Source organism: Peromyscus californicus, unplaced genomic scaffold, assembly GCF_007827085.1.
Source record: "Peromyscus californicus insignis strain IS unplaced genomic scaffold, ASM782708v3 Scaffold_4__1_contigs__length_199733344, whole genome shotgun sequence".
NCBI classification, from domain to species: Eukaryota; Metazoa; Chordata; class Mammalia; order Rodentia; family Cricetidae; genus Peromyscus; species Peromyscus californicus.
The window spans coordinates 62055246-62076939 of NW_026294562.1; the positions used below are offsets into that span (position 1 = coordinate 62055246).

General features: G+C 50.0%; 2 protein-coding genes across 5 annotated transcripts in view; one reads left to right on the forward strand and one right to left on the reverse strand.

Moving 5' to 3' along the window:
• Positions 1-956: 956 nt before the first annotated feature.
• Tmem80 (transmembrane protein 80) lies at positions 957-9302 on the reverse strand. The gene is made up of 5 exons (XM_052714525.1): positions 9184-9302; positions 5110-5129; positions 4305-4398; positions 4130-4222; positions 957-2512 (listed from the first exon to the last, which is right to left on the reverse strand). The coding sequence occupies exons 1-5, from the start codon at positions 9200-9202 to the stop codon at positions 2307-2309; spliced, it is 432 nt and encodes a 143-aa protein (XP_052570485.1). The 5' UTR covers positions 9203-9302; the 3' UTR covers positions 957-2306.
• Positions 9303-9794: 492 nt separating this feature from the next.
• Positions 9795-21694, forward strand: part of Deaf1 (DEAF1 transcription factor) — a 31814-nt gene continuing 19914 nt past the window's right edge. The window contains exons 1-9 of one of the 4 annotated variants that reach the window (XM_052714521.1): positions 10164-10178; positions 13074-13163; positions 13528-13625; positions 14532-14661; positions 14912-15058; positions 15554-15693; positions 16502-16567; positions 20896-21022; positions 21424-21552. In XM_052714521.1, the coding sequence (XP_052570481.1) occupies positions 13148-13163; positions 13528-13625; positions 14532-14661; positions 14912-15058; positions 15554-15693; positions 16502-16567; positions 20896-21022; positions 21424-21552 (853 nt within the window). In that variant the 5' untranslated portion in view covers positions 10164-10178; positions 13074-13147. Of the gene's footprint in view, positions 10179-10207; positions 10900-13073; positions 13254-13527; positions 13626-14531; positions 14662-14911; positions 15059-15553; positions 15694-16501; positions 16568-20895; positions 21023-21423; positions 21553-21694 lie in introns of those variants that run through there. The other 3 variants (XM_052714523.1, XM_052714519.1, XM_052714520.1) reach the window with 3 other exon arrangements.

The following is a 21694-nucleotide window of genomic DNA, read 5'->3' on the forward strand; positions in this document are numbered from 1 at the left end:
ACCTGACACACTCTGTCTGAGACACCACAGGTAAGCTGAGTGGCAGAGGTGGACTTGGTCCTCCAGGCCCAGCTCCTGATGAACCCCACAGAGGCTTCCTGGTTCCCAACCCTTACTGCTGACCTCACAGAACTGGCCCAATCTTGCTCTGCCTGTGACCTTGCCCTGGCCCAGAAAGCAGGGGTCAAGTGTTCAGCTGTGTAAAGGGAGGGGCAGGTGCATGTGCTGGCCCTGACATTCCTGGGCAGAGCTGGGAAAGGGTAGTGTGGGAAACATGTAAGGCAGCTGAGGTGGGGCTCCCTAGAGCTGCTACCAGTGTCCACTGACTTTGTTGTGAGGTAGCCCAAGCTGCTGGTTGTAGCTGATGTCCACTCTGGGCCACCTGAAATACCACCTCCATGTGGCCAGTAAGAGTAGAGGTGTTAAAGGCTTGAAACTCTGGCTTACCATGTGGGAAGGTGACAAGTTGCCTTCCCAACTGAGGTCCTGACTTGATCTGCAGGGAGTGGCTGAGCCCCCCAGATCCACTAGCCTTAGCCCATTCTGCATTACCCAGACTATACCTGCTTGAGCTACAGGGCCAGTGGGGAGGGAAGTGCCCCTAGGCTTTCTAGATCACTGGTCCTGCCCAAGCCTGCCTGTGGGACAGAGAGAGCATGTCTCCAGGCCATCCTGGTATTTACCATGGTCTCTGGGAGATAAGGGTTAAAGGAAACCAGCCAAAGACCCACGAGCATAGAAGGTTCCCTGGTCCCAGAGAAGGTTCTGGATGGCCCGGCAACCTACCACTCTCAACACACTCCACAAGGAGCTTCTCGATAGTTCCTGGGGTAGAGAGAAGAAGGGAGAAGGTACAGGGCAGGTCCCAGGACAGAGCTGAGAAGAGGCACCAGGATGCGCTCCTCTCTACTGGACCCTGGGGGAAGGTAGGTGGTTATAATGAAGCCAAACTCACGACAGCATAACTACTTATTTATTGTTTAAAAGAGAAACTGGATGATTAGACATAGTGTCCCAAACAGACAACACGTAACAGAAACAAATGAAAGAATCTGTTTTTAAAAAACTGCTTAAATACTTCTTAAGAAAAAGTGGGCTAGGGATAGAAGAGCAGGAGATGAGACGGAACTCACGTGGCACTCGACAGAAGCTACAGTTTAAGGGACTGGGACAGACTCCTAGACTAAAAGCTGTTCTTCCATTCTGTCTCTGTCCCCTACAAACCACCCTCCACCCCTCCACCCCACCAAAAGTAGCTGAGGTAAACATCACATACACAGTTCTCTGGCCTGTTTATTTAAAAAAAAACTTATTTATTTTTATTTTATGTGCATTGGTGTTTTGCCTGCATGTATGCCTGTGTGAGGATGTCAAATCCACTGGAACTGGAATTATAGACAGATGTGAGCTGCCAAGTAGGTGCTGGGAATTGAACCTGGGTCTTCTGGAAGAGCAGCCAGTGCTCTTAACTGCTAAGCCATCTCTTCAGCCCCACCCCCTACTTTTGCTTTTGTGGGTTTGTTTTTTTGTTTTTTTTTTTAAGACAAGGTCTCACTATGCAACCCTGGCTGACCTGCAATTCACTATGTAGACCAGGGTGTCTTTGAATTTACAAAGACAGGCTTGCCTTTGCCTCCTGGGTGCTGAGATTAAAGGTGTTTGTGTGGCACCACACCTGGTATATACTTGCTTTTGTTTCCTTTTGGAAACTAGAGAGTTTTATTCAGTGCTGGCCTTATGGGGAGCCAAATTGGGGGGACACTGGAACACAGGACCTGCCATCCTGCAGCTCCAGAGTGATCCCAGGCCTGAACTAAGGCCTGGAAACTGTACAGGCGGTTCTCAGAACAAGAAGCAGGGCCAGTGTGGGAAGCACGGAAGTCAGTCATTCCTTTGAGAAAACCCATGGTGACAGAGCAACAGAGCCAAGTCCTTCTGCCAGGATGCTGCTGTCTGGGGCTGAGAGAGGGTGGTGCTCTGGGCTGCCCTCAGATGTTGACTTCCTGAAGGGCTTTGCCTTCCACTGGCCTGGCAATCACTGGTGGTCCTGCTGCTACAGCCAGGACCCCAGCCCCATGACATGAGGACATCTTGGGATTGACTACTGTCCGTGATGGCCAACTTCAACATCTAGGCTCCTAAGTTTGTCCCTCCCTGGTTCCCATACCTCTCTCACTAAAAAAAGATTTATAAATCATTTACATCCATCTACAGACAATCAATAAAAAAAGATATCCTTTGTGTCTGGGAGCAAAGGAGTTGACTAGAAGCTGAGGAGCACTGCTCTGTAGGTTATCCTGGTCTGTCTACCTGATGAAGTCAGCAATGACCACCACTTGCAAGCCAGTCTCCAGCCCATGCAGCACCAGGAGAATGGTGCTGAGGACCGAGTCCATCCACAGTACCAAGGTCTGCCAGAGCAGGAAGTGAACAGAAAGGAGGCCACTGAGTGCTGTGAATGCCAGGCTGGCAGCCAGTGGCACTTCAGCCTCGGTCAGGTTGCCTTTCGTGCCTGGAAAAGAGCAGAGATGAGAGTGAGGCGGGGCCACAGGACACCCCACCAGCTGCCCAGCTCCAGGTGCTGTGCTCGCGAAGGGTCACGAAGTCACAGAATTCGGGAGAACTGCCCTCTCAGGCCACTCCACGTCAGCAACGGGTCAACCTCAGATTCTGTACTCTTGAGACACACACAGTGTGGTTTTAAAACTGTGGGCATTTGCCACCTTTTTCTAAATCCAAGTGGGATCAAAAGGATTTTGTTTAAAATATCTAAAAATATTTTACTCTGGGCTAAGGCAAGTTGGTTCTGGAAAATTTCATGAATACTTATGAAAAACATTACAAACAAATGGGTCAGTCATGGAAAATGCCAACTTGGAGCTGCCAATAGCTGACCAGCTGCCAGAGGTGCCTGAGCGTCTGCTGACCCCAGCTGCTGGGGGAATCTGAAGGTTCGCAGACCCTAACCCTGGGTGTCTGATTACGCTGATTCTAGTGGTGGGGAGTGCTTAAGGGCTTGCTGAAGGCCAAGTGCTTGGAGAGGTCCAATGCTGACAGCCCCCTACAGGGCACTGTAAAGGGTTGGCCTGACTCTTTATTGATGTGGTGACAGTCTCTGCACCCCATGGGCAGCACTGCCTACTAAGAAAACTGTACAAACTCTATCCAGCACAGTCCATGGCAGCAGACACTGGGGCTCTGTCTAAGATGAGCAGAGAGGATACTTGCCACTCCCAGCAGAGGGGGAGGGAAGGTACCAGATCCAATCAAAAGAGAGGGATCAGACCCTGACAGTGCCATGTACCTGGATGAGGCGCCTTATTTACACATGTCTGTGACTGAGTATAGGAAAGAGCAGGGGCAGAGCTAGGGACCTAGACATGTGCCCATCATTGCAGCCAGCTCTGGGAGGAAGAACCCTAACCCTTATCTAAATGAACTGTGTGACTTGGAAAAAAAGGAAGGGATGGGGATACAGTGCTTGTCTAGCACTCGTGAGCCCTGGGTTTGAGCCTACCAATGCATAAAAACTGGACATGCTAATGCATGCCTACAATTTCAACACTCAGGAGGAAGAGACAGAAGGATCAGGAGTTCAAGGCCAGCCTTAGTTACATAAGACTGTCTTAATAAATAAGTAAATAAATACATGAATAAATAAATAAAATAAAGAGGCAACTGGCTAAGAGTGACCTCAAGGTGGGACCTGATGTGACAGAGTGGGCTGGGGAGGCAGGGTCCCCTGTCTTTGCAGGGATCTGGCAAACACTCCAGACTCCCTCTCTACCAGACTTTCTCCCTGACTGCTGAAAGCAATAGGGATGAGGGCAGTTGAGGGGAGCACTGTGGAGCCCTATTTTAGGCTGGGCTTCTGGTCTGAGGACAGCTGCAGTATATACATCCTTCCAGACAGGAAGATGTCACCTGTCTATTCTTGGAGCATAGCTTCTGAACAAATGCTTAATACTTAATGACTCCATAGGTGACTCTGCAAAGCACCTGGTAAAGCTGCCTGAATGAAAATGTCTCCAAGACCCACACTATAAAACGATTAATATTTAAAGGTTCAGAAAGTCTGAAAGAACACCTATGGGATCACAAGCATTTTATGGTTTCACAGCCAACTCACCTAGGTATAGCCGAGCTACTTCGAGAATCCCCATCAGAAGCAAGAGGACCAGATCCAGGACCAGATAGTTACAAGGATAGCTGAAAACCTGACCTAGGAACACACACGCAGCCAGAACTCAGATCAGCGAATTAGGGGCACAATTTCTTTGATGGGCCTGGCACTCAGAACTTACTTTTATATGCAATCATCAGGAATGTAGCTAGGAAGTACAGGGCATAGTACAGCCCACTGACGTGAAACAGCATCTGAAGAGGAACTGACGAGAGCTGGTAAGCCATCAAGGATCCTTAAGCTCACCAATAGAGTACACCTACTCAGATGGCCAAGCAGAGAGGCCTATCCTGCCACCCACAGCTGCAAATCAGCAGGTCTGGGTAAGTTCCAACAGGGCACCTACAGATGGTCAGGGAACCCAGCCACTGGCTCCTGCCTACCTGGGGCTTCTACTGCTACATGGGCTCCTGGAGTGCTCACCTGAGGGCACCTAGTGGTCACAAGAGTGATGCTGTACCCCTCCCACCCTGGTAGGGCATGGCCTAAGTACCCCAGTTATCAGCAGATGCAGGCAGGACAGAGGGTGTTCTTCATTCTGATTTGTGTCACGAGTCACAAAGAGGGTCCTTCTCATTTTCTTTAGAGAAAATGTATTACTTAGCCATTCAAAGTAATAGGTTTCACCTCCTGCCATGCTGGTTTGGTTGGTGGCAGGCAAGTGGCCAATCCCTATAACATACCAGGCCTGTGAAGGGAACAGGGCTGAGCTGGTGAGTGACAGAGCCAGCACACCAGGGAATACCTCTCCCTCTTACAAGTTACTAATCAGAATTTAAGGGAAAAAAAAATGGGGTGGGTGGGAGGAGAATGAAAGGCACAAAAAGGCAGAGAGCTGAGTGTGTCAGGCCAGCTAATCACTGTGGTACTGCCATTAAAGGGGCTATGCTTGGTCAAGGCCTTGGGAAGCAGCAGCAGCAGGATACCACCTTGAAGGAGCCTCTCCCTGGAAGACAAAGGATTGCCAGTAAGACATCAACAGCAACATGACAGTCATTTAGTTCTCTGATTCCATGTTTATAAATGGGGTGAACAATGGCCACAGCTAGGTTCCTGTATCACCTCTACACCCATGCTTCCTAGGACATTGCTTTCTGATAGAATTTTATTCACTTCTCCAAAACTAACTGTCTAGGGGGAGGGGGGGGTTCTTTTTAAAGCATCCATGTAGTTATGCTGCCTCTTAGAACATCTCATGTTCCATGTAGGTGTTATTCTCCTTCATCTTGTGAGAGTCAGCTCTAGGGTGTAATGGAACCTCCCTTGTGTCTCTGAGTCTGAAGTTTTGTACTTGAAAACCTGCCTGGCCCATCCCTAGATGGAATGTGACCTGGGTCAGGCTGCCTGTCTGTAGTCTCACACTGGCTGCACACTCATGCTGTGCACGTCTCTACATGTGTATGCACACCATAAAAACTCCGAATTTGGCCAAAACCTCCTATAAAAGAAGCTGCCTTCTGAGCAGACAGCAGCGCCTGAACCCAAGCTGTGCACATCTTCTGCTCTGTCTTCTGTGCTCCCTGCGGTTGCAGCAGAAAAGGAAGCAGTGCTTTGTGAGATTCCGTGGGTCACTCGACTTTGAAGGCCAGCGTGAAGCTGCCTACTCTGGAGAGGTGGACTCTTGCATGGGCGAGTCATCAACTGGTAAACACAGGACATTAGTAACAGCCTTTGGACAGCCTCCTGGCGGGCACACGTGTGGGAGCAGGAAGCCAAGTGTGACTGGAGTGGCATCATGTTTCCACAGGGCGCTCTAGTAAACCTGATCTGTTCTTTTCCAGGTCCCAGCTAAACTAGGCTACCTAGATACCTGTCATTATTTGGGTTGGTTTTACGTCAGTTGAGGTTTTTCTTCCCTTTGAATCTTTTCTTAAATTTTTACAATTTCCCCCTTTAGTTTTACATGTATGGGTGTTTTGCCTGTATGTCTGTCTGTGCACCTCATGCATGATGTGCCAGCAGTGGCCAGAAGAGGGTGTCAGATTCCCTGGGACTGGAGTTACAGATGGCTGTGAGTTGCCACATGGGTTCTGGGAATCGAACCTGAATCCTCTGAAAGAGCAACCTGTGCTCTTAACAGCTGAGTCATCTCTCCAGCCCCCCTTTGGATCCTTTTTTTTCTTTTTTCTTTTTTTTCCCCCCAAGACAGGGTTTCTCTGTGTAGTTTTGATGCCTGTCCTGGATCTCACTCTGTAGACCTCACAGAGATCCGCCTGGTTCTGCCTCCCAGTGCTGGGATTAAAGGCATGTACCACCACCGCCGCCCCACCCTTTGGATCGTTTTATAACACGTAGTATCAGGGCTGGGATGTATGTAAAAGACACTTGTCTAGCATGCAAAAGTCCTGGGCCCAATCCCCAACAATGGTACACGCCCCCCCCAAAAGGTAGCAGAAACATTTAAATTGTATCTGCTGCCATTTATTGTTAAAGATCAAAATTGTGAGACTTGAGAAAAATACTATATAGGGAGGGGGCTGGAGAGATGGTTTAGCTGGTAAAAGCACACACTGTTCCTATGGAAGACCCAAGTTTGGTTCCCAGCATCCACATCAGGCAGCCACAAATGTCTATAACTTTAGCTCCAGGAAATCTAATGCCTTCTGGCTTCTGTGGGCATCATGCACTCAAGCGTTCCTGTTCACATGCATATAATAAAACATTTAAAAAAAATACTGTATAAAACCCTCAAATGGCATAATATTTATTTATTTTCAGAGACAGGGTCTCACCATGTAGCCCCAGCTTTTCCAAAACTCCCTATGGAGACTAAGCTGACCTCAAACTCAGAGATTTGCCTGCCTCTGCCTCCCGAGTGATCGAATTAAAGGTGTGCTCCACTATGCCCAGCTTAAATGGCATTTTAAAATAACTGATTAATTAATTAAAATAATTCTAACACTTTCAAACCTACAGGAGTTCATCTGACTGAATTGCTGTCTGACTTTTGGGACTTAACACTGTTTCTTTTTCAATGATTTTTGGTAATCACAGTGTGGCTAGCAACAGATACACCGTGGGAGTAAAAGAATAAGTGTTTTCTTGGTGTGACAAAGTCTCTTCTGGTAGGAACTATTTCTTTCTTTTGGAACAAGGTCTCCAGCCCAGGCTGACCTTGAATTTGTACTCCTGCCTCAGTCTACCAAGTGCTGGGACTATACTCTTTTTTTTTGTTTTGTTTTAATTTGAGACAGGACATCACTAAGCAGCTCTGACCTGTCTGGCCTGGAACTCAAGGCCATCTTCCTGACTCAGCCTCTCAACTGATAGATGAGTGGAGTAGGCCAACAGCCCAGCCTGGAAACTGGGCCTTTTATGTGACTTAATCCCAAGACCACTTTCTCTATAGGAATTTTCTATAGGAACTTCTTTTTACTCTAAATATGCACACAACAATAGCACTTCCAAGTCTGTGGCAGATACTAAATGAAGCAGTATGGCAGTAAGTGCCAGGCAGCCTAGGCTGCCCGTGTAGTAAATCACATTTCTGAAACGTGTTCCATTAAGGAACATTTGGGAGAATGGATGGATGGATGGACAAGCACAGGTCTGAGCTGGCTGTGACCACCTTCTGACTCACACCGCTGGCACCTGGCCCTGTCTGCCCACACATCACCTGGGTCATTGGGCATGGGACTCCGGCCACGGTGAAATGTGGGCTACAGCAGCTTCTGGCTGCCCAGGACTCAAGTAAGCCACAGGGGCATGAGTGTGTGTGAATATACAGGTGTGCATTCACCCAGGGTAAGCTGACACTGTATCATGGTTGTGTCTGGTGTGTGCCAGAGGTACCTTAGGTATGCCATGGATGTACTAGGGAGAACTATAGGTGTGCTTAGGGTGAGCTGCATGCGTGCTATGAATATCTTGATTATGTCCCAGCGCGTGCTTTGAATAAATCTGTAGTGAGCTGCAGGTGTGTCATGGTGTATCCCAGGGCAAACAGCAGGTGTGTTATGGCTATAATTGGTAAAAGAATCCCACCAAAAGCCGAGGCCCTAAAACTTAGCTCAAAGTTCCAGGAAGCCAGCTATTTGGTATTGCAGAGGAAAAGCAGCTGGTGCTGACTCCAGACACATAGAGTCCAGAAGAAAAGCAGTTGACCCCTACCCTAGATACTGCATGGTTGTAAAAAGAGACAACAGACCCTGAAGTTCCAAAACCAGTTTGTCTAAGGAAAAGAGCTAACTTACCTATTATGCACTTAACAAGCACCCCTTCCCTACCTAGCCTTAGCTACAAAAAACCCAGCCTAAAGCTCATAATCTGTTGTCTTGAACTCTGGTCATTGAGTGATTGGATCCCGTGTCCTGATCATCATGTGGCCAGGACATGATAGTCATGTCTCTGACACAAGCCTGCTCTAGCTGTTTGAGACAGTCTAAATCATCATCTTTTATTTCTTCTCACAAACTTAATTCTTACTTATCCTTACACCTGGGGTGAGCGGCAGCTCTGCCAGGGGTGAGCTGAAAATGTGCTATGGTCGTGTTCCGAGTAACTTCAGTATGCAAGTCCGGTATGCCAAGGGTGTAGCGCTTGGTGAGAAACGGGTGTGTCAAGTGTGTGCACCGGGTGAGCAGCGGGTATGCTCAGGATGAGCCACAAGCATGCCACGCGGGTCAGTTTTAGTGAGCTATGGTTGTGTGCTTCGGTAGTGTACCCTGGGTGAGCCGCCGGTGGGTCCTGGGTGCACAGGCGTTGGTTGTATGGTTGTATACGGGGGTCCCCCATTGTGTATGTCAGGTATGTCACTGGTGTACAGAGATGAACTTCAGGGAAACCGCCGGATCCCCGAAGTGCCCCAAGCTCACACCCAACCGGAAGACATGCCCCTCCCCCCAACTCCGCCGCAGAAATCCGTACTAGTGGGCTTCAGCCACCAGGGTCCGGAATTGCGAGGGGACAATTAGAGGAGTTGCGGAGCTAGCCCAAATGGCCTCTCATCGCGACAGCACGACCACACTGTCCCGGCGCCCGTATAGCCCCGCCCGCCTCACCTGGCCGCACGGCCGCCATTTTGCCGCTGGGTCCGCCACAATCCCAGCAGCCTCTTGGCCGCACCCTCCCGCCATCTTCGCTCCTCCCGCCGCGCGGTGCTGCGGGCGGCCGACGGCGGCCGACCGCGGCCGAGGCCCGATTCTCCCGTCCGGCAACACTCGGGAGCTTTCGGACAGGAGGAGGCGGGCACTGAGGCTCCGGAGAATCCTGCTCGGAGACGTTCGGCGGAGTTCGGCTAGGCCTCGTGTGGGCTCGGCTTCCGCCGCCGCCAGAGGGGGTTGGAAAAGTCCAGTGGCGCCAGGGTCTGTCGGCGAACCTAAACTTCGTTGGAAGCCAGCGAGAAACTGCCTAGAGCCGACCAGCCCTATCGGCCGGTAACCACAATCAGATGAGCCTGCTAGGCACCGAGGAAGAAACGCTCGTAAGCTTCCGTGGAGCTTCGGAACCATTCGTACTGACTCGACTCTTCGCTTCGGGAAACTTCGGAGCTTCTCGGTTCCACACTCGGGAAATCGGCTCGGCTCGGCGGACGGCTTCGGCTCGGCTCGGCGGGCGTCAGACAGCCTCTTCGGTCGCTGCTCGGGCGGTGGCTTCGGGCGGCCTCGGCCCAACTCGGGCGGCCTCTTCGGGCCCCGCTTCGGGCTCGGCGCTTGGCGCTTCGGGCGGTCCCGGACGGCGCCTTCGGGCGGACTCGGTGGAGTCCGTATGGAGGACTCGGACTCGGCGGCAAAACAGCTGGGCCTGGCCGAGGCGGCAGCGGTGGCGGCCGCGGCCGCTGTGGCGGCGGCGGCCGCGGCCGCAGCAGAAAGCGAGGCGGAGGAACCGGTGTTAAGCAGAGACGAGGACTCGGAGGAGGACGCGGACTCCGAGGCGGAGCGCGAGACGCGGCGGGTCACGGCTGTGGCGGTGATGGCGGCCGAATCTGGGCACATGGATATGGGTACCGAGGCTCTGCCCAGCCCCGATGAGGCCGCCGCCGCTGCCGCCTTCGCAGGCAAGTGCGCCCGCCGGCCTCGCGCCTCACCGGGTTCCCGCGTACAAGCCCTGAGCACATGCACCACGTACAGGCCGCTTCCCATATGCTTTATGCATCTGTCATGCACATCTGTCTCACAGGAAAGGCTCTCTTCCACCTGTCCTGCACATCTGCCCAGCACCTGCCCTGCCAGTGCACCTCACAATGTCCTACACACCTGCCCTGCCTCTGTCCATGCACCTTACACCTGCCCCTGCACATCACACCTGCTCTATACACATGCTCTGCACCTGCCTATGCACTTCACACCTGCCCATGCACCTCATAATGCCCTGACACCTACTTGCACCTGCCCATGCACTTCATAATGCCTTGCACACTTGCTCTATCCCTGCCCTGCATCTCACAATGCCCTGCATACACATCTTGCACACTCCACTAGCTTGGCTCAGCACTGTATACATATATGTTCCCTTGTGTGAATGTGCCTCTCTGCTCTTTTTGTTTTGTTTTGTTTTTACCCTTTTGGAACTTTCTCAGTACCTACTACCTGCCTTGTCCTCTCTTGCTTCCTGGGAGCTGATAGCGCAGATGGGTCAGATGTGAATTTTGTTCTGAAGGTGCTCCAGGTTTGGTCAGCGGCATTACTTCTGGTAGACCTGTCTGCCCCAAAGGCCAGTTCAAGTGTGACCTGAGCCCAGGGCCAGGAGTGTCCTCCAAGGCAGGCAGCTTTTCAAAGGTAATGATGCAGATCAGCCTTGCTTTGTAGTGACATTAGAATCTCCTTGTGCTAGGTCTTCTAAGTCTGCCTTTTCCTATGCAGATATTCCCTCCTTCTCCATTATTTAGTTTTCTGTTTTGCTTCTTCTGGTTTCTTGACACATAGAGTACCCTAATTTTCATGTTTTGTGACAAATGGAGCCTTGAGCTGAGCTGCATCACCCTGTACAGGTGATGCCACACCATACTACCTCTTACAGTCCCACCATATCCCCCAACCTTTGACCTTCCTGAGTGTTGAGCTCCCTACCAATTGGAACTCCTGAATGTCTTATACTTGTACATTTGAATCTTTGGAAGACCATCGTTTTCCTATGCTTTTTGTATTGTTAGGTGCTTTCCAATCTGAAGCTCTGCAGGTTTGACATTGGGATTCTGCTCAGGGTACATCAGAGCTGAGGCGCATCAACTCTGGGTATTTGTTCAGAGCAGTAGGAGGAGAAGCCTTGGTTCTGCTTGTCAACCTGAAGTCTAGATCCCGTCACGGAAGTGAGGGAGGCTTCCTGAAGCTTTTCCTTTTTTAAGATAATATTTTTGTTTTTATGTGTGTATGTGGATATGTGTATGTGATGGCAGTTGCCTGTGGAAGTTAGAGGTATCAGATTCCTCCTGGAGCTGGAGTTAAAACATGGTTGTGAGCACCCAGCATGGGTGATGAGAATTGAACCTGGGTCCTCTGAAAGTACAGTATGCATTCAACATCTAAGCCATCTCTCTGGTCCCTTCCTGGAGGGTTTTTTTTTTTAAAGTTAATTTCAGCTGGGCTGTGGTGGTGCATGCCTTTAATTCCAGCATTCAGGAGGCAGAGGCAGGTGGATCTCTGTGAGTTCAAAGCCAGCCTGGCTTACAGAGCTAGTTTCAGGATGTCCTGGATTACACAAAGAAACCCTGTCTCAGAAAAAAATAAGCAAACAAATTAAGTTAATTCATTTAAAGTATGTGGCTGCATGTATATTTGTGGGCCTGTGCCTAGAGTTACAGACAGTTGTAAGCTACCATGTGCGTGCTAGGAGTTGAACCCGGGTCCTTTGGAAGAGCAGCCAGTGCTCTTAACTGCTGAGCCGTTTGTCTGGTTCCTTCTCTGGAATTTGTTTGTTTGTTTCAAGACAGGGTTTCTCTGTATAGCCCTGGCTGTCCTGGAACTCTGTAGACCAGGGTGGGCTTGAATTCAGAGATCTGCCCACCCATATTTCCCAAGTGCTGGACTTACAGGTGTGCACTACCACCACCTGGCTTTTCTTGGAGCTTTCTTTTCTTTTTTGTTTTTCGAGACAGGGTTTCTCTGTGTAGCTTTGCACCTTTTCTGGCACTCACTCTGTAGCCCAGGCTGGCCTCGAACTCACAGAGATCCACCTGGCTCTGCCTCCCGAGTGCTGGGATTAAAGGGGTGCGCCACCACGGCCCGGCTTCTTGGAGCTGTTGATGCTCCTTTTTGTCCTGTGAACTCTGGGTTGATAGTGGGATTGGGGGCTATGAAGTTTTTGTCCTCTTTGCACATATTTTTCTGAGTTCAGGAAAGAAATAAGATGTTGTCTATGGTGACATCAGAGAATTGCAACTGTGCGCGTGCGTGTGTGTGTGTGTGTGTGTGTGTGTGTGTGTGTGTGTGTGCGTGTGTGTGTGTGTGCGTGTGTGTGGTGTGTGTCAGAATTTTAGTTGTATATTTATGTACAGAACATTCCTACTTTTTTGTTGTAAGTTTTTGAAGTCAGATGATGTCCAGGTGGCTCAGTGCTAGCTGAGTTGACGATTTAGGTGTGTCCATGCATGGACTGGCAATGAGCTAGACAGGTACAGGGGTGCAGGTTGGTCAGGGCTGGGTTATTGGGGCTGGCAGGACTCCAGGTGGCATCTTTGGTTACTTCCCATATGCCAGAGGCTTCCCTGGGTATTGGGCATTTTAGAATGCTGGGTGCCAGAGGGAACCTCTTATAGAGATGGGGAAGGGCAACTGCAAAGGATACATAGTGGCAGGCAGCAGGATACAGAAGAACCTGTGTGATTGGAAGTCTCAGGGCCATGACACATCTTTGTGGAGCTGCTCTGTGAAGTTAACTGCTGATAGACCTGTCTGCCCCAAGGAGGCAAGTTCATGTTGCAGGCGTGGCTGTGGCAGGTTCACGTGTTTTTCAGGAGGAAGAGTTTCTGGGGAAGGATGGCATGGAGATCTCAGACAGTGGACACAAGACTGTAGGATGGCCTGAGCTATGGCAGTGGAGAGGGGTGAGGCTGGACTGGAGTTTGCCATGTCTTGATCGTCAAGGAGGTGTCCCAGGCCTATGAGACTTGCAGCTTCTTTGCAAAGGGAGAAAGGCCAGTGGTGAAGTGGGGATGGGAGGTCATGGTGGATATTTTTGTTGCATGTGAAAAGCTTTGGTGGGGAAGGGTAGCTATCCCCCTCTTCTGGGAGAAGCAAGTACTTTAGACTGGACTCCAGGAGATGTCAGCTGAGCATCCATAGAAGTATTAACATGTCTGGGAGGAGTGCATATACCCATGTGGGGTACTTTAAAGCTCACACAATCTTTGCCTTTTGTGCTCTTCCTTCATCATGTGTGAAGTTGTGTTCTGTCCCATTCTGTTGTAGAAGTGACCACAGTGACCGTGGCAAACGTGGGGTCCTCTGCAGATAACGTCTTTACGACCTCAGTGGCAAACGCAGCATCGATATCAGGACATGTCCTGGTAAGCTGTTCTTGGGTGTGGTTCAGGGTGCTTGGCAACTGTCCACAGAGCCTTTGACTTCTGCACAGCCCACGAGGGTAGTCCTCATTCTCAAGACCCTCTCAGGGTTTCGATGTGGGTGAGCACCTGCTGTTCTGGGAGCCATGGGGGGCCTGTGTGCCTCCCTGTGCTCTGAGGAGCCTCAGGGCTGGGCTAGGTAAGGCAGAAGACCCAATTTGAGCTAGGACATTCTCCTCACCTTAGGTCACCACCATGAAAGGTGCTGTGTACACCTAGAAAGGCAGGGATCTCTGAGGAGCCCTTAGACTGTGGTCAGGCTATCCTTCATGCCAACTGGCCTTACAGCTTGTGTTCACCAGACTCCGGCTGCTCTCAGCCCCTAACAGAGCTTCTTAGTGCCTGGCTTTGCTTGCACTCCATTGAGCTCTGTAGACACACGAAGAGTCACTGTATCTGACCTCTCTGCTCCTTTCTCCGAGGCCCACAATCCATTAGTCCTTTCTTCATATTCACTCCTGTAGCCATTAGCATCCAAGATGCTTTCAGTAGCACCTGGGTCCACAGTCAGAGACTTCCTGTGGTCTGTCACACCATTCTGCTTTCTGTACGAAGCCTTCAGACACGGCATTGTCTTCTTAGAGAGACAGACTTGCTCAGTGTCCGGAAAGGAACTGTGAATATGAACACTTCAGCTTTGACAGGTGTGCCGACACTTAGCAGCCTTTGTGCTTTTCTTGGTTCTGTCTTGTGTGCCTTGGAGATGCCTGTGGAGAGGATGTGTGGGCCGAGGTAAACATCCTATCTTGCTGATAAGTGGTGAGAGCCTCGCAGTAGGGCCACATTCCACTGGGTCAAGTAATCAGCCTCTGGCCACCCTAGAGCTGACAAGAGTGTCTTTCCTTCTAGTCTGGTAGGACAGCCCTGCAGATCGGGGACAGCCTGAACACTGAGAAAGCCACGCTAATAGTTGTCCACACAGATGGGAGCATTGTGGAGACCACTGGGCTGAAGGGCCCAGCAGCACCTCTCACCCCAGGTACCCGCAGCACCTGACCCCAGGCCTTCTTTTTGGTTCTCCTTAGTGGTAAATCTGAAAACAAAATCGATGTTTGTGGAAAGGGCAGAAGTTTCCAGGCGAGAAGAGATGCTGCCTACAGTTGAAGGGTGGCACCACCCTTCAGGGCTGTCCTCTCTGTACCTGTGCGGGGCTTTGTGGTTGGGGATGGAACATGCTGGGCTGTTCTGGTCACTCTGTGCTCTAATCCTCATAGCTTCTCTTTGCCCAGGTCCTCAGTCCCCTCCTACCCCACTGGCACCTGGTCAGGAGAAAGGTGGCACCAAGTACAACTGGGACCCTTCCGTGTATGACAGTGAGTTGCCCGTGCGCTGTCGGAACATCAGTGGCACTCTCTACAAGAGCAGGCTCGGCTCAGGTGAGGCAGCACTTGGCTACCACCATTCCATGTTCAGACTTGGTTCTTGGTGTTCTTTGGCCCTCTTAGTAAACTGGGGCCAAGCAAGTCTGTCATGTAAATACGTTAGAAGAAATGGATCCCCAGTCACTAGAGCCTAGGCCGTGGCGGGCACAAGGCAAGGACAGACCTAAGGACAAGTCATAGTTGATCCTAAACGGGAGAGAGGAGAGGCAGAGCTCAACCATATTCCCCAGTCATCTCAGACGCCTCAGGTGACAGAGGATTCCTGAAGTGGGCTGATGCTTGTTGGGGACCAGTGAAGCTTGCAGTGGCCGTGGAGTGTCGATTTGATATGACTTGCCAGGCAGCCTCTTGGGTGACCAGAGGGAAGGTGAGATTAGAGGCCAGGCAGGGCAGAGAAAGAAAAAAGGCAGGAGAAGGAACTGATGTCAGCAAGACATAATCGAGCAACGGGCCTTGAGGAATTCTAAAGACCAGCCCACTTCGTTCCAGGTGGGCGGGGTCGGTGTATCAAGCAGGGAGAGAACTGGTACAGTCCAACTGAGTTTGAGGCCATGGCCGGAAGAGCCAGCAGCAAGGACTGGAAGAGAAGCATCCGCTATGCGGGCAGACCCCTGCAGTGCCTCATCCAGGTATGCGTTGGGACCCGCCAGCTTTAAGATGAGCAGTAGGAAGTGCCCAGAACATGGCACCAGACAGGGTCTGATGACATGTACTCACTGTCTGACCAGAGCGGTTTATCTGCTCTCAGGATGTTCTTGGGCGTGCGCTGGGTGTGTGCTGGCATTGACTCAGAATTGCTGTGGGGAGCAGATGGGGTAGCAGGAGGCACAGAAAAGAGAAACATCAGACCCGTGAGAATAAAGGTAGAGGAAGTCAGATTGGTAGCACCCAGCCACACCTGCCTCCCTTTTGCTCCATTTTCCTTACCAGGAAGAAAGAAAATATTTTTTTCTTTACTTTTTTATTTTATGTGTATGAGTGTTTTGTCTGCGTGTGTGTCTGTGTACTACATGCATGGTACATGTGATGTCAGATCCCCTGGGACTGGGATTACAGACAATTGTGAGCAGCCATTGGGTGCTTGGACTTGAACCTTGGTCTTCTACAAGAGCAATTACTCTTAACCACTACACCCACTCCCTAGCCCAAGGAAGAAGACTTGATTCTTGCTCCAGGTCAGCTCCTGGCTATGGCTAGTCAATGTCTATGGAGTCTCATCCCTAGGAAGAGAGAATAAAGCCTACCAGCAGTGGCGCAGACTAGACAAGAAGTTTCCAGAAGTGACTGTATTTATGCTCAGATTTTTGTCTTGGTGGTGGGGGTGCAGTCTAGCACTGAACAACTCCTGGTAGTGGCAGATTCCTTCATTCTGTATTTCTGTCTCTATAATCCTATATTTATACCTCTGTGATATCTCTGGCACCTTCTATGTTTCAGGATGGTATTTTGAACCCCCACGCTGCCTCCTGTACCTGCGCTGCCTGTTGTGACGACATGACTCTCGTAAGTCACTAGGTGTTGTGTGCCTCCTGCCTGTGGAAGCTCTGGCCCTCCTTTTCTCAGGCGTTTTCATCTCTGAAGGCTGCTGCCTTCACTGGGGAGAAGGTGCTGTAGGAAGTTCAGGACACCGAATGGGAAAGCTTTATGGAGCCACGTGATCCCAAAGCAGCATCTCCTTTGAAAGAGGTTCTAGTGCACATGCCTGCGGCACTCTGCTCCGTGCTTTCAACCTTGGTCATAGTATTCACCAGCCAGGCCTGCTAGCATCAACTTAAATTCCAGCTACTAGTGAGGCTGGCGCAGGAGGACTGACAGTTCAAGACCTGCCCGGGTTACAGATTGAGTTCAAAGCCAACCTGGGCAAATTAGTGAAACTCTTGAAATAAAAACTAAAAGCCGGGCGGTGGTGGTGCATACCTTGAATCCAGCACCAAGGATTAAAAACTAGAAAGAAGGTGGGGATATAGCTCAGTGATGGAACACTTACCTGGCATGTGAGGGGTCCTAGATTAATCCCCAACAAGGAAACAAAACCCCCACCTTATCATGGATAGATCTTTTGTTTGTTTGTTGGTTTGTTGGTTTGTTTGTTTGTTTTTTGAGACAGGGTTTCTCTGTGTAGCTTTGAAGCCTGTCCTGGAACTTGCTTTGTAGACCAGGCTGGCTTCGAACTCACAGAGATCCACCTGCCTCTGCCTCCCGAGTGCTGGGATTAAAGGCGTGTGCCACCACCACCCGTCGGATAGATCTTTTAATGTCCTTGAAATAGCTCCTGATTCTAAATTCTTTTTTTTTTTTTTTAATTCTTTTTTCTTTTTTTGAGAAGGTTTCTTTGTGTAGCCCTGGCTGTCCTGGAATTTACTCTGAAGACCAGGCTGGCCTTGAACTCAGAGATCTACCTACCTCTGCCTCCTGAGTGCTGGGATTATAGGCGTGCGCCACCACTGCCTGGCTCTCGCCTTTAAATACCAAGTATATTTAAACTTTTTGTTTATTTGTTTGTTTTTGAGACAGACTCTATAGAGTCTGGCTGCCCTGGAACTCACTATGTAGACCAGGCAGGCCTCAAACTCAGAGATCTTCCCGCCTCTGCCTCCTGAGTGCTGGGATTAAAGGGTTTGCCATCATGCCCAGTTTGTCTAATTTTAATGTGATTCTACTATAAGAAAGTTTAGTGAAAATAATATAACTTTTTTTTTGTTTTGTTTTTTGTTTTTTGTTTTTTCGAGACAGGGTTTCTCTGTGTAGCTTTGCGCCTTTCCTGGGACTCACTTGGTAGCCCAGGCAGGCCTCGAACTCACAGAGATCCACCTGCCTCTGCCTCCCGAGTGCTGGGATTAAAGGCATGCGCCACCACCGCCCGGTGTGAAAATAATATAACTTTAAACATCATTAAAAACCCAAAAAACGAATGGCTGAGACTGTCAGAGATCCTGTGGAATCACAGAGCAGCATGAGGGGATTAGTCTTTCAAGAGCCTCGGAACACAAGTCTGAAATTGCCAAGCCCATACCATGGGCTTGTAAGAGTTCTATGTTGCTGTGGTAATTAGTACAGTGTGTGAGCAGGATCTGAGATCTCTTGGGAACTGACCAGAGTCCAGCTGCCAACCCCAAGTTTCCAACATGTGGTGCTGAACCATTGGATGTTCCTGGGCAAGGAATGAGCTTTGACCCAGACTACACTATGGATAAAAGTGAATTCAGATTGTAGCAAAGATCTGAACATGAGATCAAGGCTGTGACATTTAGAAGGTAACACATGACACTCTCCTTGTGACATAGTCTTAGACGCAGAGTTTCTAAGACATGGAACCAAGCTGCAGTCTTTAAATACCACTCAGCAGACTGGACTCTGTCAGATTTTAAGCTCCGGCTTCCACTAGGGGAGCGGTTCTCAACCTGTGGGTCACAGCCCTCTTTGGGGGGTGTTGTTGAATGATCCTTTCACAGGGGTCGCATATCAGGTGTCCGGCATATCAGATATTTACATTATGACTCATCACACTTTTATGAGCAAAATTCCAGTCATGAAGTAGCAATGAAATAATTTTATGATTGGGTGTCACCACAGCGTGAGGTACTGTGTTAGAGGGTGGCAGCATTAGGAAGGTTGAGAACTACTGCACTAGGGGATGTGAGGTGCTCCACTAGACTGTCCCCCAAAGAGTAAGCAGTGAAAACTGTGGAAGACAACTACTTGACATCTCTGGAGATTGTCCCCAGGGCCCCCAGGGCAGTAAACACCTAAGTAAAGTACCAAGTCCAAAGGAAAGAACAAGAGGCAGGGCCAGGTCTCCTCCTCCAGCTCAGATTGAAGGAGGCTCCTCTCAAGTTTGGTCGTTCCCCCTGAGCTCCCTAACAAGGGATAGGTTACCTCACAGTAGGAGTAGACTATAGCCTTGCTCACCTGACAGCTATGGGTTACAGTGACTTTCCAACCGTGCTAGGGTGAGACCCCTTACCTCAGCCCTGTATCGGGCTGGCTGGGCCTGTTGCTTGGCATCTTCAGCTCAGCTTGTTTCTAGGGCTAGTTTCCAAATTGTGATGGGCCCTGCCTTAATCCCTGTGCACACAGCAGGACTGCCATTCTGATAGTGTGAACTGTGACTCCTTTAATGAACTGACTTTGTTTTAGAGCGACTATAGGGATGTCTAAAGTTAAGAATATTCTGGGAACAGTGGGAAGACTAGTAGCCACATCAGAGCAAGATGCTGCCGTGCATCAGCTAGAGAGAATCAAGAAAAGTAACAGCCAAGAAAAGCCTGCTCATGCCTGGCAGTTGGTGGCGCACGCCTGTAATCCCAGCACTCAGGAGGCAGAGGCAGGTGGATCTCTGTGAGTTCGAGGCCAGCCTGGTCTACAGAGCTAGTCTAGGACAGGCTCCAAAGCTACAGAGAAACCCTGTCTCAAAAAAAAAAAAAAAAAAAAAAAAAAAAAAAAAATCAAGAAATCAAAAAATAAAATAAAACTCCAGGTTAAAAAAAAGAAGAAGAAAAGAAAAGCCTGCTCAGATTAAGAGCAGATTACAGAGGTTTACCTTTGAAGAGCCATAGATTCACCTGCTCAGATAATGGCAATTTACATGGCAGGGATTTGTCAGGAACTCTGGAACCTACTGTAGCTCTGCCTGTAGGCACCAGCTTAGCAGAGGAGCCAACAGAGGCAGCCAGTCAGAGGCCTACTCTTATCTGAGGTAACCGCACACCCAGGCTGAGCTCTCAGAGACCACTACACCCTGCAGGGGGTGCTTCATCCAGACAACATGGCCTCCAACAAACAGGAGAGCAAAAAGCCAGGTATAGTGGGTGTCAATACCCACTGTGGCCACAGTGTGTCGCCTGTAAGGTCTGGTTCGCAACCAAACTAAGACCTGGGGATGAGCAAGAAACAGACCACACAACACAACAGCAAACTCCAGGAGAGGTGGGCAGGAGAGGTGCGGGAGAGGTGCAGGTGCAGAAGCCAAAGAGCCACGCGAAGAAGGAGGGGAGGGCTGGGCTGTAACTCAGGTGGTAGAGTGTTCGCCTGGCATGCACAAAGCCTTGCACCACATAAATTACACACGTGTGATGGCCGCACTCACCAGGTGGAGGCATGTGATGTGCTGGGTAATTGTTGTTAACAAACCCAGAAGAGTGACTCTCACTTGAGGAATTACCTCGGCCAGATTGTCTTGTGCACATGTCTCTAAGGATTTTTTTTTTTTTTTTTTTTTCAAGACAGGGTTTCTCTGTGTAGCTTTGGAACCTGTCCTGGAACTCGCTTTGTAGACCAGGCTGGCCTCGAACTCACAGAGATCCACCTGCCTCTGCCTGCCAAGTGCTGTGATTAAAGGCTTGTGCCACTACTCCTGGCCCTGAGCTTTTTAATTCTGACATAGGGTCTCACACTGTAACCCAGGCTGGACTTGAACTCATGACCTCTTGAACATCATCTTGCCTCTGCCTCTTGGTTGCTGAGATTATAGACCATGCCAACTTGCCAGTGCTTCTTCCGTGTGTCTGCAGACAGCGCTGAGTGACTCTCCTCGCTGCTGCTGACTTTTATTTCAGGCTGTGGTTTTCCTTGTTCTCCTTTACTTGGTCCCACTTCCTTTCTTCTAAGAATCCAAAGCTCCAGATGTTGAGGACGTACGTGTTCTTGCTTGGCAGCTGTGCTGCTCATCTATTTCTTCTGAAAATGTCTTCTCTGCCATTTTGAGGGCTGTGGGGAGCCGGGGTGGTGGTGGTGTGGGGGGCTTCTGCTCTCTGCAGTGCTGATAGACTAACCCCATAAGGCGTGGGAAGCAGGCACCATAAACCCTTGGTCAGCTTTACTTTCTTCCCCAGAGTGGCCCAGTCAGGCTCTTCGTCCCTTACAAAAGGCGCAAGAAAGAGAATGAACTGCCCACAACTCCAGTTAAGAAGGATTCCCCCAAGAACATCACACTGCTTCCTGCCACGGCGGCCACCACCTGTGAGTACTAGCAGAGCAGAGCAGTGCTTTGCTGAGGTGTGGGCCTGTTTTTCTGCCTTAGCCCAGTGGAGGGATTCTCATTTCTTAGTCTGATGAAGTCTTTCCCTTTGATTCAAACTGCAAAGTATGTTAAAGTTAATTGACATTTTATTTTCTGGCTGGAGCACAGTCAGACTCAGCAGTGTAGCTAGAGGCCTGAGTCCTGCCCGGTCTGGCTCTCTCCTCCACGTGCCAAGGTCATGGGCTTCCTAGAGTCATACCATGTGTGGGGTATGCCACTGTATATGCTTTGGCCCAGCTCCTGGGATCTCTCTGAAGCCTGCACCTTTGCAAAGAGCAGTGCATGCTTCGGGCCCAGGGCCTGGCCTGGCCATGAGTAAAATGCCTTTTGCCTTTTCCAGTCACTGTGACACCCTCAGGACAGATCACTACCTCTGGAGCACTAACCTTTGACCGAGCATCCACTGTAGAGGCTACTGCTGTTATCTCTGAGAGCCCAGCCCAAGGTGATGTCTTTGCGGGAGCGACAGGTAAGTTGTCTCAGTATCTGCCTGATATGTCCAAACATCTATGGCAGTCTGTTGCCTGGCTTCTCGGCAAGGGCCTTGAGCAAGGCTAGATCTTGTTGGGAGCCTGGTGGGTATTGGAGAAATAGCACTGTGACCAACACAC